The 14420-nt window shown below is 47.5% G+C and overlaps 1 protein-coding gene across 1 annotated transcript in view; it reads right to left on the bottom strand.

Annotated features, from left to right (window-relative positions):
* The window catches only part of c4b (complement C4B (Chido/Rodgers blood group)), a 93341-nt gene that overhangs the window by 67124 nt on the left and 11797 nt on the right, over positions 1–14420 (bottom strand). The window contains exons 4-5 of the mRNA XM_079837564.1: positions 10199–10269; positions 9905–9993 (exon numbers count right to left, since the gene is read on the bottom strand). Of these exons, the coding sequence (XP_079693690.1) occupies positions 9905–9993; positions 10199–10269 (160 nt within the window). The remainder of the gene's footprint in view (positions 1–9904; positions 9994–10198; positions 10270–14420) is intronic.

Raw genomic sequence — 14420 nt, 5'->3', positions numbered from 1 at the left:
GGGATAGAACGGCCTCCGGGCTCGAAACGCCGCGCTTCGCGGGTTTGACGGCCTGTATAGGAGGGGCGGGCGCAGTGCGTGCGCTCTCTGTGTTGTGGGCCAGCCGATCGCTCGCGATGGCTGGCCGCCTTACACACTGTATCTCTGCCGCTTCGAGCGGGGAGTGGCTTGTGTGTGGCCCTACACTCATCGCTCCGGCCACCCTGGGCGGAGAACAAATGGTGTGTGGCGCGGCGCGTAGCGCCTGAGGCATAATGTTCGCGAAAATGTGTGAACGCGTTTGAGCGGGCACAACTCTTACGCGTGGAACATGACCGGTTAAGAGTGGCTGTGTGACAGCGCGTGTGGTGGTTAGTCGTGGACGCAAACAAGCGGACACGTGACCTAACTCTAGCACTCGAGCGGCCGGTGGCCGCTTTATGTGAGTGAGAGACTTTTTTTGTGGTGCTTGGGTGCAGGGGTGAACACAAAAGTGGGCACGTTTACTGCATTTGAAAACACATACGGCGTGAGCCGTGCAACCAGAAATAAAGCAACTTCGTGATTTCTCTGGTTCGTCGTAAAAACGGCGGTTGTAGACATGCGAGAGGGCAGTTTTGCCGGCTCGTTGGCTGCGTGAGAGCCATCTGCAGCAGCCACAGGAGTGGGGGCTGACAGGAAAACAGAGTTTTGACGGTGGTCCAGCCACGGCGGGACTTAACCGTCGCTTCCCCCCTCTGCTAGGAGGACTTTGGAGGGGCTTCAGTTGGAAACAGGCGAGAGGGCGAATTTGCCAGCTCGTAGGCTGCGTGGAAAACATCTGCAGTAGCCACAGGAGTGGGGACTGACAGGAAAACAGAGTTTTAACGGTGGTCCGGCCGCAGCGGGACTTAACCGTCTTTTCTCTCCTTATGTGCAGACGCCCAAAAATACTCGAGCACCATGTGGTGCGAGTTAGCTTTCTGTATGTAAGAAAAGCTGGCCGCGAGCCCGGGGAAGCGGACAGTAAAACATTTTTATCTGCCGCGAGAGCTGGGCTCGAACTCGGGTCTCCGACGTTTCAGCCGCTGATTTTGCCACTGTGCTACCGGGAGGGACACATTAGTGTTCAGTTAGCGCGAGCATACGGCAGTACGTCCTCGTGCTTGTTGGCAGTCGTGCGTGCATAAAAGACAGGCTCGTTACTGCAATAGTAATATTTCCAGCCGCCTGAACTGGAGAGTGGGCTGAGAAATGCTAGAAAATGGCGGTTCATCCGGCCACAGCGGGACGAAAACACCCTCTGTTAATTTCCCGGTGAGTGCGGCGCGCGCGCGCGCTGAACGTGCTCGTGACCGTGCGCACTCTCAGTCCTTGTGAACGGCGCAATCTGCGCTGTCCAACAGGGGGAAGTGCGGGTTCGTTGGAGAGCATATGTCAGCGTCATGTCTCATGACGGCGTTTGTTTGCTGGCGTGCGTGTCTTAACAGGCTCGTGTACAGCAATATGAACAATTCCAGTCGCCTGAACTCATAAGGGGACTGAGAAATATGCGCGAGGGTGGAACAGCTCTCTTGTAACGTAAAGAGAGCTGCAGGACCGTCCGTTTCTGCCATCCCTTGTATGTAAGCATGAACAGAGGGGGGAGGAGGCTCGCTTCGAGACCGTTCATTCCTACCATCCCTTGTAAGCGGCGCGGTGGCGCGGCTTGAACAGAGGGGGAGGAGGCTCGCTCCGAGACCGTTCATTTCTATCATCCCTTGCAAGCGGCGCGGTGGCGCGGCTTGAACAGAGGGGGAGGAGGCTCGCTCCGAGACCGTTCATTCCTACCATCCCTTGTAAGCGGCGCGGTGGCGCGGCTTGAATAGAGGGGGAGGAGGCTCGCTCCGAGACCGCTCATTCCTACCATCCCTTGTAAGCGGCGCGGCTTGAACAGAGGGGGAGGAGAATCGCTCCGAGACCGTTCATTTCAACCATCCCTCGTAAGCGGTGCGGTGGCGCGGCTTGAACAGAGGGGGGAACAGCGGAGTGATGTCGTCATAAAACTGCTCGAGTCGAGCCCGCAGGGTCGACATAGAGAGTTCCTCGCACTCGGGGCATTCGCCCGCGAGGAGTGCGGCGGCGGCGTGGTCACGGCCCAGACAGAGAGCGCAGACACATGGCGGTCTCTGGTGCTGAGCTGCACGTGGCACGAGCCGCAGGTGGAACGAGGCGTTTTGATAAAAACGCTCGTGCTCTTTTATGAAACGTGTGACGCAACGGCGAGAACACGTGCAATGAAAGGATATAATGCTGCCGGATAGCAGAGCAGGCACGGATGGCTGAAGGGGCGCGATGCTGCCGGCTTCTTCAGGCGCTGTCCTCTGCTTGTTCGTCTGCACGATCACGGCGGCGGGTTCCAGATCCAGCGATGCGAAGGGCTTCGCTGAAGAAAAGAAAATCGAATATGCAGCCCGTGAGCCCTGCTTATATACACGTGGCCACGCCCCACCTGTAGGCAAATGAGGCCAGGTGGGCGCGAAGCGCCCTCATTGGTCGCCATGTCACGCGGGCTCACCGATAGGCTGCTGCAGTTGCCAGCAGAGCAGCCAATAGCACGCTGGATTAGCCTGCTATGGTCTGCCAGGCTGCCGCACTGCGTTGACAATGTTACAAAATTAAGGATAATTTTGGGTTTTTCAGAAATCTCGAAGAAAGAATACTTTCCCGTAGCGTAAGGAACTTACGCAATACGAGAGAACCTCTCGTAAGAGAACCATGACTATCAATCTGATTCAACCATACATATATAATCCAGAATCTGATCTGGAGGCTGGAATTGAACAGGAGCAGCAGCAACAACGACTGCATCTCTATGTGGTATGTACTGTAACTGTATTTTCTTAGCGGCTTGTCATGCGCGACTTTTACAACATTTGTGTGTGTTTACTCATGGTTTATAAGGACATTATTTGGTTCATGGACTATTGTATGCGACTTAACGTTAGCAGTAGCAAGCGGAACGGTTTTGCACGTCATGTTGTTTACTGAGGTGCACTTACACGCCGATAGGTAACAACACGAAGACATTTGAAGCAGTTTTACGCACCGCCTGTTTCCAATGCACGACTGTGAACCTTTATCGCTGGGACCGTTCCATCTTTCAGCATTAGACGAACTACAAATCTGGAGTTGAACTGGGCCTTGTTTTTAAAATGATCATCGCCGAAAATGCAGGGAACAAACAAAAACACTTGCACAACTTTGTTGCTGCTCCGGAAAAACAAACTCCATCCACTGTCCCATTAACGCTGGTTTCTTTGGGAAGCTGTACAGGGTTGTCTTGCCCTGACAACCAAAAACACACTTCTTTTGTGACATTGTTGATTTCGTAAAATCCTTTGACTGCAGCGCAGCCGGTTTCCCTAAAGCCGAGCACAGCGCGTTAATAGATGTGCATTTGCTCTCTCGCTCTGGTAGCGCACGCGCCCTTCGGCCGGTACAAGGACATTCCGCCTTTGTTGACGTCACGCAGACCCATACTAGAAAAAAAAATCCCGAAACTTGTGAAAAAACGGAAGTAGTATTTTTGGCACAGAAAACTCCTTAAAATGTCCAATTGATTTTTTTAAAAACTTTGTGGGAATGGGAATCCAAGTCTTTAACAGTGTGAAAAGCTCAGTATGTAGGAAACAGCATTTCACCCCCCCCCCCCCTTTAAGTGCTATAATCCGGTCCACGGTGCATCTACCAACCCCAAAAACGTGAATAAGGACCACCCAGTAATTTTCTTTTGGTAAGCCTTTCTCTGAAAGCACATGAAGAAACGAGCCGCTTCTGACGTAGGAAGGGGATCTTACTATAATATTACCGCCCATTAAACTGCACGTTTCCATCGACTCCGCTATATTTTTTTTTTTGCGCAATCAACAACGGTGAACAAGACCCTTCTGTGTATTTCACATTTTAGACACAACAAAAAATGTGAAAGAGAAGTTACTCACGAGACTTGATGTCTGACAGCCAGTTGTCTGTGTGCATGTGCTTAGATAAGTGCGCTCAGAAAATGATCCATTAGAAGTTTAAACTAAAATAGCTTTAAAGCATGGAAATAATCAACTTTAATGATGAAAGAAAAACGATGCTATCCGTGAGAATAAACGCTATAGATGATAATCAAAACCAAGCAGATGTCTTGTTATTATTTTACAGAGAACCATTGAGGAAGGAACTGTGTGGAGAGGGGGGCATTTGGCAGCTCATTTGCATTTAAAGGCACATGCACGAAAACTGCCTGTTCCCTTTCAGTCGGTCACGTTCGACGTACGTCGGAACTGACCGACGAATTGGGATCTGTCTTCAGAGACCAGTCTACTTCGAGTGTATTAGAAACGAGCCAATTGTATTGGCATGCGGTCCACGCACCGCCCCGCACCGCGGGTATAAACACGGAAGTGGAGTACCGCATATTGCTTTTAACTTCGGAGCCGAACGGTTTGCTGTATCAAGATGTTTCTGCGAAGAGTGTTTAAACGAGTCTCGAGGAGGATCGCTCTCTTACCTGGGTGCTGGTGTGACGGCGCGAGTCAGCGAGCGGCCGCTGCAACATACACTTGTTCCTGTGTTGGTTGGCTGGGCGTTTCCGTTCTTGAGTGCTCACATGCAGGCTTGCAATCGGACTGCTGTGAGCCGCGGTCATCTCCCTGAGCGCTTCAGCACTTCTAAAAGAGCATTTCCTTCTAAAAAGAGCAACACGGTTTGACCCTGCGTCTTTTTCAAGATGTCATTCAAACCGTGTGTTTCTGGATGCGGTTGTTTCCTGTCCTCATTTGACGGCCACGATCTCTCTCGCATATTAACATGTGAGATTGCGTTCGTGGGTGATCCGCGTTCTCCCAGGAGAACGTGGTCACGTCGGCGCGTTGTTCGGGCTCGAGCGTTCAGCGCGCCGTGTGCCGTCTGGCGCCGGCTGACAGCGGGGGTTGCCACGGCAACCCAGCGCGTCACTTGGTCCTCTGGTGCGCGGTCGAGACTGTGATACCTCAAACGGGGTTGAGTCCCATTGCTTATTCCCCGATCTAGTTCCTTTTCTGGTGCACCGGAAAAGGTCTACTTTGGCTAATAAGTCTTGGTGGCCTGAGGATTATAGTGGGGCTTCCCCGCCGGGTACATTCCCCGTGGGCCCCCACTCCTCTATCGCATCACAAGCATGCTGAGACTTTGTTCGTGGGTGGTTCATGTTCCCTTATGAGAACATGACCACGTCGGCGCTTTGTTCACCGTGCCTCTTCTTGGAGGCTTGAGTGTTCAGCGCGCCGTGTGCCGTCAAGTCGGACGGCCACGCTCATTGTCTCACATGCCTGCTGGTAGCTTACGGATGGGATTGCTGGTCCTTTTTTGAAAAAAGGGGGGACCTAGCGTTTCATTTGGGGCTCTGGCGGAGGACAGATGTCAATTGCTGCATCGGAGAGAGGGCTGTTATGCGCTGGAAATGATGATGCTGAGTTTCCCACTATAATAGTGTGCTCATGCTGAATCAGATTCAGAGTTGACAGCCATGCTTTCTGGGGTGGCTACCCGGATGTGCATTGGAAAAACTTAGCACTGTGGAACTATTTGGTGCCAAAATATGGAACGCCAAAAGGGCCATAATGTTTAAGTTTTTTCCCTCTCTCACTGCCCTCTGTCCTGCATGCACGAGGGTGGTCCCGACCCAGGGGTTATGCAGGAACTGCGTGTTGTGATGGACCTCGCCCTCCGGGTGACGGAAGTCACTGCACGCTCCCTGGGTCAGGCGATGTCCACACTAGTGGTCCAGAAAGCTGGGGCTAACCTGGCAGATATGCGTGAGCCCGACAAAGTTCGGTTCCTCAACGCCCCTGTCTGTCAGGCTGGCCTCTTCGGCGACGTCATCGAGAACTGTGCCCAGCAGTTCTTGGTGGCCCAGAAGCAGGTGGAGGTAAAAAATAATAATTAAAATAAAAAAAAATAAAAAAATAAAAACTTCCTGCCACGACGACCAGCTGCTGCCTCCACCCAGTCGTTGTCCACAGCACCTCCATCTGCTTGTCGCCGAGGGTGTCTCCCTGCGTCCGCCTCCGCCCCTGCTAAGCCAAGCAGCAGCCTCCACCCAGGCAGCAGGTGGCCGGGTGCAAGGGAGGCGCCCAGCCCGTCCAGGGTCCTGCAAAGTCCGCTGGCAAGCACAAGGGCAAGCGGCCCTGAAACGGGCAGCCCAGCAAGAGGGGAACTGCTCAGGGAGTCGGTGTCCGCACCCCTCCCTCCCCCGGAGGAGGACCGGGGGGAGAATATATTTTTCGGTTTCGGTCCTGCCGCTGGCTCTCCGGAGTCCAGCGGTACCCACGTTCTCAGAGCAGTTTCCTTTGTCCCTGGGCCCTGAGAGGCTCAAGCCGGCTGTGTGCGACGCCCCCGGGCCTTGCCACTCCTGGCTTCCCCTCTCTTCTTCGCCAGGGGGTGGTGTGAGGCTAGAGGACGCCCCCGGGCCTTCTCTCCCACACACTGCCCCACCCTGGAATGATCAGATCCACTCCGGGTCGCCTCCGGGCCGTCTGGGTTGGGTCTGAGCGTTCCACCTCGCTGCCCAACCCCGGGTACGTCTGTGGTGCCATTGGTCCCGCTTGCACGGCTTCTGGGGGCCTGGCTAAGAGAGCCCCCAGACCGTCTCGCTGGCTCATCCGTACTATCAGACTCGGCTACGCGACTCAGTTCGCGTACCGGCCTCCCAAGCACAAGGGCATCCTCTTCACCTCCGTGCGGAGCAGTGATGCCCATGTCTTGCGTTCAGAGATCGATGTCCTACTGGTCGGGGTTCTACAGCCCCTACTTCATTGTACCCAAGAAAGGCGGTGGGTTACGGCCAATCTTGGACATGCGTGTTCTGAAACGGGCCCTGCACAAGCTTCCGTTCAGAATGCTAACGCAGAAATGCATTTTCGAATGCATCCGTCCCCAAGATTGGTTTGCAGCGATCGACCTGAAGGACGCGTACTTTCATGTCTCTATTCTCCCTCGACACAGACCGTTCTTATGCTTTGCGTTCGAGGGGAAGGCATATCAGTACAAAGTCTTGCCCTTCGGGGCAAGCACTCCGGCCGTTGCGTACATCAACCGTCAGGGTGGTCTGCGCTCCCGTCGCATGCTCCAACTCGCCCGCCACCTCCTCCTGTGGAGTCAGAAGCATCTGAGGTCGCTTCGTGCAATTCACATCCCAGGTGTGCTGAACCAGACAGCCGACAAGCTCTCTCGTCAGTGTCCACTTCCGGGAGAGTGGCGACTCCACCCCCGGAGCGTCCAGCTGATATGGGACCTTTTCGGAGCCGCACAGGTAGACCTGTTTGCCACTCCGGACTCGTCCCATTGCCAGTGGTACTATTCCCTGAACGGGGGTACCCTCGGCACAGATGCACTGGCGCACAGCTGGCCCCGGGACCTACGCAAATATGCATTTCCCCCAGTGAGCCTTCTAGCACAGACTCTGTGCAAGGTCAGGGAGGACGAGGAGCAGGTCTTGCTAGTTGCGCCCTACTGGCCCAACCGGACCTGGTTCCCCGAACTTACACTCCTCGCGACAGCCCCACCCTGGCCGATTCCCCTGAGGAAGGACCTTCTTTCTCAGGAAGGGGGCACTCTATGGCACCTGCGTCCAGACCTCTGGAAACTCCATGTCTGGTCCCTGGACGGGACGCGGAGGTTCTAGGTGGCCTGCCACAGGCAGTGGTAGACACCATCACTTCAGCTAGAGCCCCCTCTACGAGGCGCCTCTATGCTCTGAAGTGGAACCTGTTCGTTGAGTGGTGTTCTTCTCGCCAGAAGACCCCTGGAAGTGTTCGATTAATGTTGTGCTTTCTTTCCTACAAGATGGGTTGGAGCGAAGGCTGTCTCCCTCCACCCTGAAAGTGTACGTCGCAGCAATAGCGGCGTATCACGATGTAGTTGAAGGTAAAACCTTAGGGAAGCACGACTTAATCGTCAGGTTCCTCAGAGGTGCGAGGAGACTAAATCCTCCTCGTTCTATCTCGCTACCCTCTTGGGACTTAGCCCTGGTGCTCAGAGCACTTCAGGGCCCTCCTTTTGAGCCTTTGCAGTCCGTTGAGTTAAAAATCCTGTCTATGAAGACGGTACTCCTGACTGCATTGGCCTCAATCAAGAGGGTGGGGGACCTGCATGCGCTTCGGTCTACGAATCGTGCCTAGAATTCGGGCCCGGTAACTCTCACGTCATCTTGAGACCCCGGCCCGGATACGTGCCCAAGGTTCCTACCACTCCCTTCGGGACCAGGTGGTGAACCTGCAAGCGCTGCCCTCGGAGGAGGCAGACCCAGCCCTGGCTTTGTTATGTCCCATCCGCGCTCTTCGCGCTTACGTTGACCGGACACAAAGCTTTAGGACCTCAGAGCAGCTCTTCGTCTGTTATGGAGGCAGCAGAAGGGAAAGGCTGTCTCCAAGCAGAGGTTAGCCCACTGGATAGTGGATGCTATCGTCTTTAGCGTACCAATCGCAAGACGTGCCTTGCCCGTTCTGGTTGCGAGCGCACTCCACAAGGAGTGTTGCCTCCTCCTGGGCGCTGGCTCAAGGCGCCTCGCTGACAGACATCTGTAGAGCTGCGGGCTGGGCGACACCTAACACGTTCGCTAGATTCTATAGCCTCCGTGTGGAGCCGGTTTCTTCCCGTGTACTCGCCTCCAACGGCCGGTAGACGTGAAGTGCCCGTTCCTGTGTCGGCTTGCTACGCCACTCCCGCCTATGGCCGGATTCGTGCGTTTATCTTCTCCAGTTGTGTTTCCCAGAAATGGTGAACCCTGTCGAGCTCCTCCGTCACCCCTTCGGTGTCAGACGTTGCGGCCGTCTGACGCCAGGCCTGCACCCGTATGCTTGTGGAACGTGTGTGTAGGCTGGGTTCCATATGTGTTGGTCCCCTCACGGCGACCCCATATGTGTATTTCCACGGTACCTGCTACCCTACTCGGCTAGCCCCGTGTCTTTCCCTTGACAGAGCCCCGCTCTGTCGTCTCTGGGTGTGTTCTTTCCCCCCTGGGACCAGGTTGGATCAACCCCAGAGACTGCCATATGTTGCACTACCCTGATAGGTTAGTCCTTATGAGTATTCCACCTCTCCTCCCTTGGAGGACGTGGCTCTGCAGCGTTCCATCTCCCTGAGACTGGCACGCTTCCCAGCGTTATCCAGTAGTCACGCAGAGTGGGTCTTGCAGGAACAGCAGTGACTGACCTTCCCTGCCGGGAGCCCTGACTCCCACTCCAACATAGGAGTGGTCCAGTGAGCTCAGGCAGGGCGCTGGAAGGGCCAGCATCTCTGGCGTGTTGGTAGGGATCCCAATTCGTCGGTCAGTTCCGACGTACGTCGAACGTGACCGACTGAAAGGGAACGTCTCGGTTACGTATGTAACCCTCGTTCCCTGAAGGAGGGAACAGAGACGTACGTCCCGTCGCCAGGTGCTGTGCTTCCGCTGAAGGGCCGAGTCACTTATTCGGCTCCTCAGTTGGAAAAGCAATATGCGGTACTCCACTTCCGTGTTTATACCCGCGGTGCGGGGCGGTGCGTGGACCGCATGTCAATACAATTGGCTCGTTTCTAATACACTCGAAGTAGACTGGTCTCTAAAGACACATCCCAATTCGTCGGTCAGTTCCGACGTACGTCTCCGTTCCCTCCTTCAGGGAACGAGGGTTACATACGTAACCGAGACGTTCCTGACTGTAGTCAGAAATGGGTATTTACAACAGGGATTTATAAATTATCTGTGACGTATTTGAAGATTAAAACTTCACAAGCACAATCTGGGGACACCTGAGACTTACATTACATCTTGTAAAAATGAGCATAATAGGACCCCTTTAAAAGACTGAATGACATGCTAATATTTATCTCCATAAGCATCACAAATGTTATACTACAAGGTTTTTTACTACATATAAAATGAGATTGACTATACTTTGAAACATCGGGGATGTGGTAGGACTTTGACAGAATTCCATCTTCAACTTTGATATTCCATTTCATGATCTTGTTCCCATCAGCATTCTGAGGAGATAAAAGTCAGTTTGGCAGGGCACGCAGTTTCTTGATTTGTTTAATAAATGATGGTGAGAATTTAAGCTGCAGAAAGAGTCCTATTGCATGAGATAATCTTAGAAATAAAAATTCTGAGAATGTGTTAGTATTCATTATATGATCTATAGAGGGGCATATTATAGGTACAAAATAAAAATAGAACTTTCTTACTTACATATATAGAGACATAAACTGTTTCAGATTTTGGCCGCATAGAGTGGTCCAGAGTGAAGATCCTGAACCGAACTGAGAAACACAGATAACCAGGTTAAATACACTGTAGTAATATACAATCATGGAGTTTTGACTTTAGACATGCTATATTTGCATTATGTGAGATACAAAAAGGGGGGAAAAAAACTAATTTTCACACTACAGAGCCATTTAAATTTACTATATGGCAGTAGAGACAGTTAAAGGACCTAAGATAAACATTCATTGAAAATAAATTCTGTAATATTTTGATGTTGATGAAAAAAAAGTTTCAGGTTACGTATGTAACCCGGTTACCCGTGAAGGGAACAAGATGCTGCGTGGTGTTGATGCTATGGTAACGCTTCCGTGTGAGCCTGTGACTGTAGCAAAGGCGATCTGATTGGCCAAACATATGGACGTGAAGTAGCACAGCCATAAATAGATGCCAGAAATGTGCATCAACAGATACTAATTGTCTAAAGACACACAGGCGTAACCAAGGTGTAACCGAGGAGTGAAAACATGAAGCAGCGACTCGTTCTCAGCTATTTGCTCAAAATGTTGCTTTTTTATGAAACGTACCCATATTCAAGTGTTGATAAAAAAAGAATACATGAAGCTAGAATAAAACGGATGCTTGTTTTTTTTAACCCTATCGAGTTGGCGGTCGCGCCGGTGTGATCGGCTCTTTTTTTTTCTTATCAGTGCCAAAGAGACTCAAATAACTATCGTTTTTTATTGTTCAGGCAAGTGTTATACATCATTATAATCTGTTAAGTTTCTTTTTTTTTTGTGTACAGTCACAATAAAAATAAATTGTTGTGCTTTAAATTGTTGCAAATTAAAGAAAACACACATGATGCTCAATCTTCAGCCTCTCTCTCAATGATGTCTAATCTGATTCTCTTCAGAAAATGACCTGTTGCTTAGTGAAAACTTATCACACAAATATGAGACATATGTTTAAAGAAATGTTGAAATGTCATGTTTTAAATAAATTAAATCTAAACGAAAACAAATATTCTGTGTTTATGTAATCTATGTGAAAAGTGGGAGATGTCAGTGGACTCATTATATGACTCATTATCCGCTAATGCGTTTTGTATAAATTGTGTCTTAATTTTAATCAATTTTTTTATATATTTGATATAATATAACAGACTGGTATAATAAATATATTGGTATATTTCATACCAATATAGCAGACAATAGCCTTAGCGCTGGTGATCATGCATTGCACGCGTGTCTCATAAATGAACTGAAGCTCGAAATGATATTTGAGTATTGTGTGTATGATAGTTTACAAAATCAAATGATTCCGAAAATGTTTGCCATTGAAATGACTGGGAAAAGTGTCCCAATCAACCTGAATTCACCCAATACTATTCCAAATCATAATTGCATTGCATCATGTTGTTTTAAATCCCAAATATTTTACTTATAACATTCGTCATTACCAATTATTCAGTTATTTGTATTTGTTGAATACTGAATTGGGTTCAGTGTCACAATATTACTTTTTTTTTTGCTGCATTAGACTTCTTTCAAACACATTTCTGATTTAAATCTTGTTTCTTGTTTTGGCAGATAATTTAGCTTGCTTTAAGTAAAAACTCACTTCATTTTGATTTTTCCCCCCAGAAAACATTTTTGTTTGTTTGTTTTACGGTTACTGTACTTATCTAGCAAACCTAAAATCTAGTACCTGTAGCTCATTCATTATGCAGCTCATTATGCAGCTCATTATGCATTCTTTGTCTCTCAGCTGTGAATCACAGCATTATTCATGGTTCGTTCACGCATCCTCGCATACTGGGTTAGTAAGGATAAAGTGTTTTACAAATTGTAAATTAATGTATTGTTTTATGTGAATGAGTATGCTCAGTGATTCTCACATCAGTTCAAAGCAAAAACTATCGGCAAATGCACACAATAATCAAAGGTCTTGTGAACACATATCTATTGTGTGTTTTGAAGCCTTAATTTAAAACAATTATTTTACTTTTTTCAAATATCATGCATAAACATTATTCTCTCAAAAATACAAGCATGTACATGCCCAGTTTGTGCTGAATACAGTGTAATTACACTTTTGCCATTGATGTGTTTATAAGCAACAGAAAAAAGCACAAATGTAAGAGCATGTCAAAACTTCTAAGGGGGCCCAAAACAGCTCAGACTCCTAGGAATTAAAGCAGAGGTTCTGTTCTTTGATATATTGCATGTTTTGATATATTCATGTAACAAAATATTCTGGGGGCCATGACATTTTTGTGAAAATGATCAAAAACACTGACAGTGGCTGGCAACTTTAAAAATAAATACAAAACGCTGGTGGGGAAAGAGTTAAATTGATATTATTTTATTTCATTAAAACAGACGGAAATGTGTGGGATTGACGTCATTGACAGGCGACACAAACACACGGGCCATAACACTGCTTAAAACTGCTGATTTCTCTGGATTTAAACATTGTAGGAAACATGGGATGGGTGATTCTCACGAAACCATTAAAACACCACGGCACTAATGATTTTAAATATAAAATGTGTAATATAGTAATATTAAAAAGCATCAGAATAAAGACAATACCTTTCTCTACCTTGCACAATGTGTGATTTCAACATAAGAATTTATTATTTTTCAATTTTATTGCCTTTTCTGCTGAAATTCTCATTACCGCAATGTGTCCGACTGTGTTTGAATGTGTGTTATGTTGTAATTTAAACAAATTAACATAAAAATATTTCTAAAAAAATAAATAGATGTTTTACTAGATTATTTCAGATGACAGAAAAATAATTTACTGAATATTCATGTATAATAATAATGAAAAAAAATTAGGAAAATGATGTGTCCATGCCAAATGTTCTCATCCTCCGCAACACATTTTGAGGACTGTTTAAGCGCACATACAGAATTTAAATAAAGTTTGATTTTGAGTGACCGAGCACATGGAGCAGTTACTTCAAGATGGCTACCAGGTAAGATCATATCTTTATATCTCTCCAGTTAAAATGTTCAATATTGTCTTGTCTGAATGTTTACACGACATTTTGATTATCATTACCGAAACAGGTAGTTTTCTACATTTTTTAAATTGTTAGATTTACAATTTTTTATGAAAATGTGCTTTATTAAAGTCTAATTATATTCACTGAGTAAAAAATTAGCAAAGCCTTCATAGCTTCTCTATTATTAGCAAAACATACCGAGGTACCTCATCCTCCGCAACACCATTCTCATATACCGCAACCATTTAATGGCAGTTGCGGTAAAGAGAACTTCTGTTTCGGAAATGAGAATTCAAGCATATTGTTTATTACTTTTAAATATCTTTGATGAATTTAATATAATTTTAAAATGTAATAACTGTTGATATTTTGCTTTATGATGTTTCTTTGTAGACAGTCTGCAAGTGAGAAAAAAAAAGCTTTAGCAAAGGCCAGGTTGACAAAGTTCAGGGAGAAATTATACAGCAACCCAGAACTGCTCGAAGGGTACAGAAGGAAGGAGAGAGAGAGGTTAGGTTTGGAGATGTTTCAGCAAGTGTAATTAGCAAAAAACACCCAAAAGTGTTAGGAAATGTACATGAGAGTACACACACACCTTTAGCCTATAACAGGTGCTGGATTGAGTGTACTGTTCATACTGTAGGAAATTCCCACCACACTCGCAGGTTGTGTGACTTAAAGTGACAGCAACCTAATCATTTTATTAGTCATTAATATTATTTAAAAACAAACTTCAGTAAATTGTTAATAATTTTGTTATAACTTAGTTATAATTTAAATAAATAATAAATAGTAATTTGTGCTTCTGTTTGTAATTGGTTGTATTTTTTATTTTCTTGTTTACTTATTTTTTTCAATCAATTTAAATTAATTTCATATAGTATAAGTCTATACTATATGAAGATGTGTACATACATCCCCCCCCCCCCCCATGTTGTGAGACAAGCTAATTTAATGCTATGCTTTCTTTCCTCTTCCAGGTATCAAAAACTAAAACAAACTAGCAAAATAAATAAAACTGAAGAGCTGACTAAGAAGCAACATGAAACAATAAAAAGACAGTGGCGGGAAAGCTCAAAACGTTATTATAAAAGAAAGAAACAGCTTAAAGCTGTACTAGACACAACACCATCTAGTGAGGAAGATGATTCACTTCAGCTTAACCAAGTTATTGAAGAAGCAAATGAA

Source organism: Gobio gobio (genome assembly GCF_949357685.1).
Source record: "Gobio gobio genome assembly, chromosome: 15".
NCBI lineage: Eukaryota > Metazoa > Chordata > Actinopteri > Cypriniformes > Gobionidae > Gobio > Gobio gobio.
The sequence above is the reverse complement of the archived record's forward strand: the minus strand, read 5'-3'. Positions and strand labels throughout refer to the sequence as shown.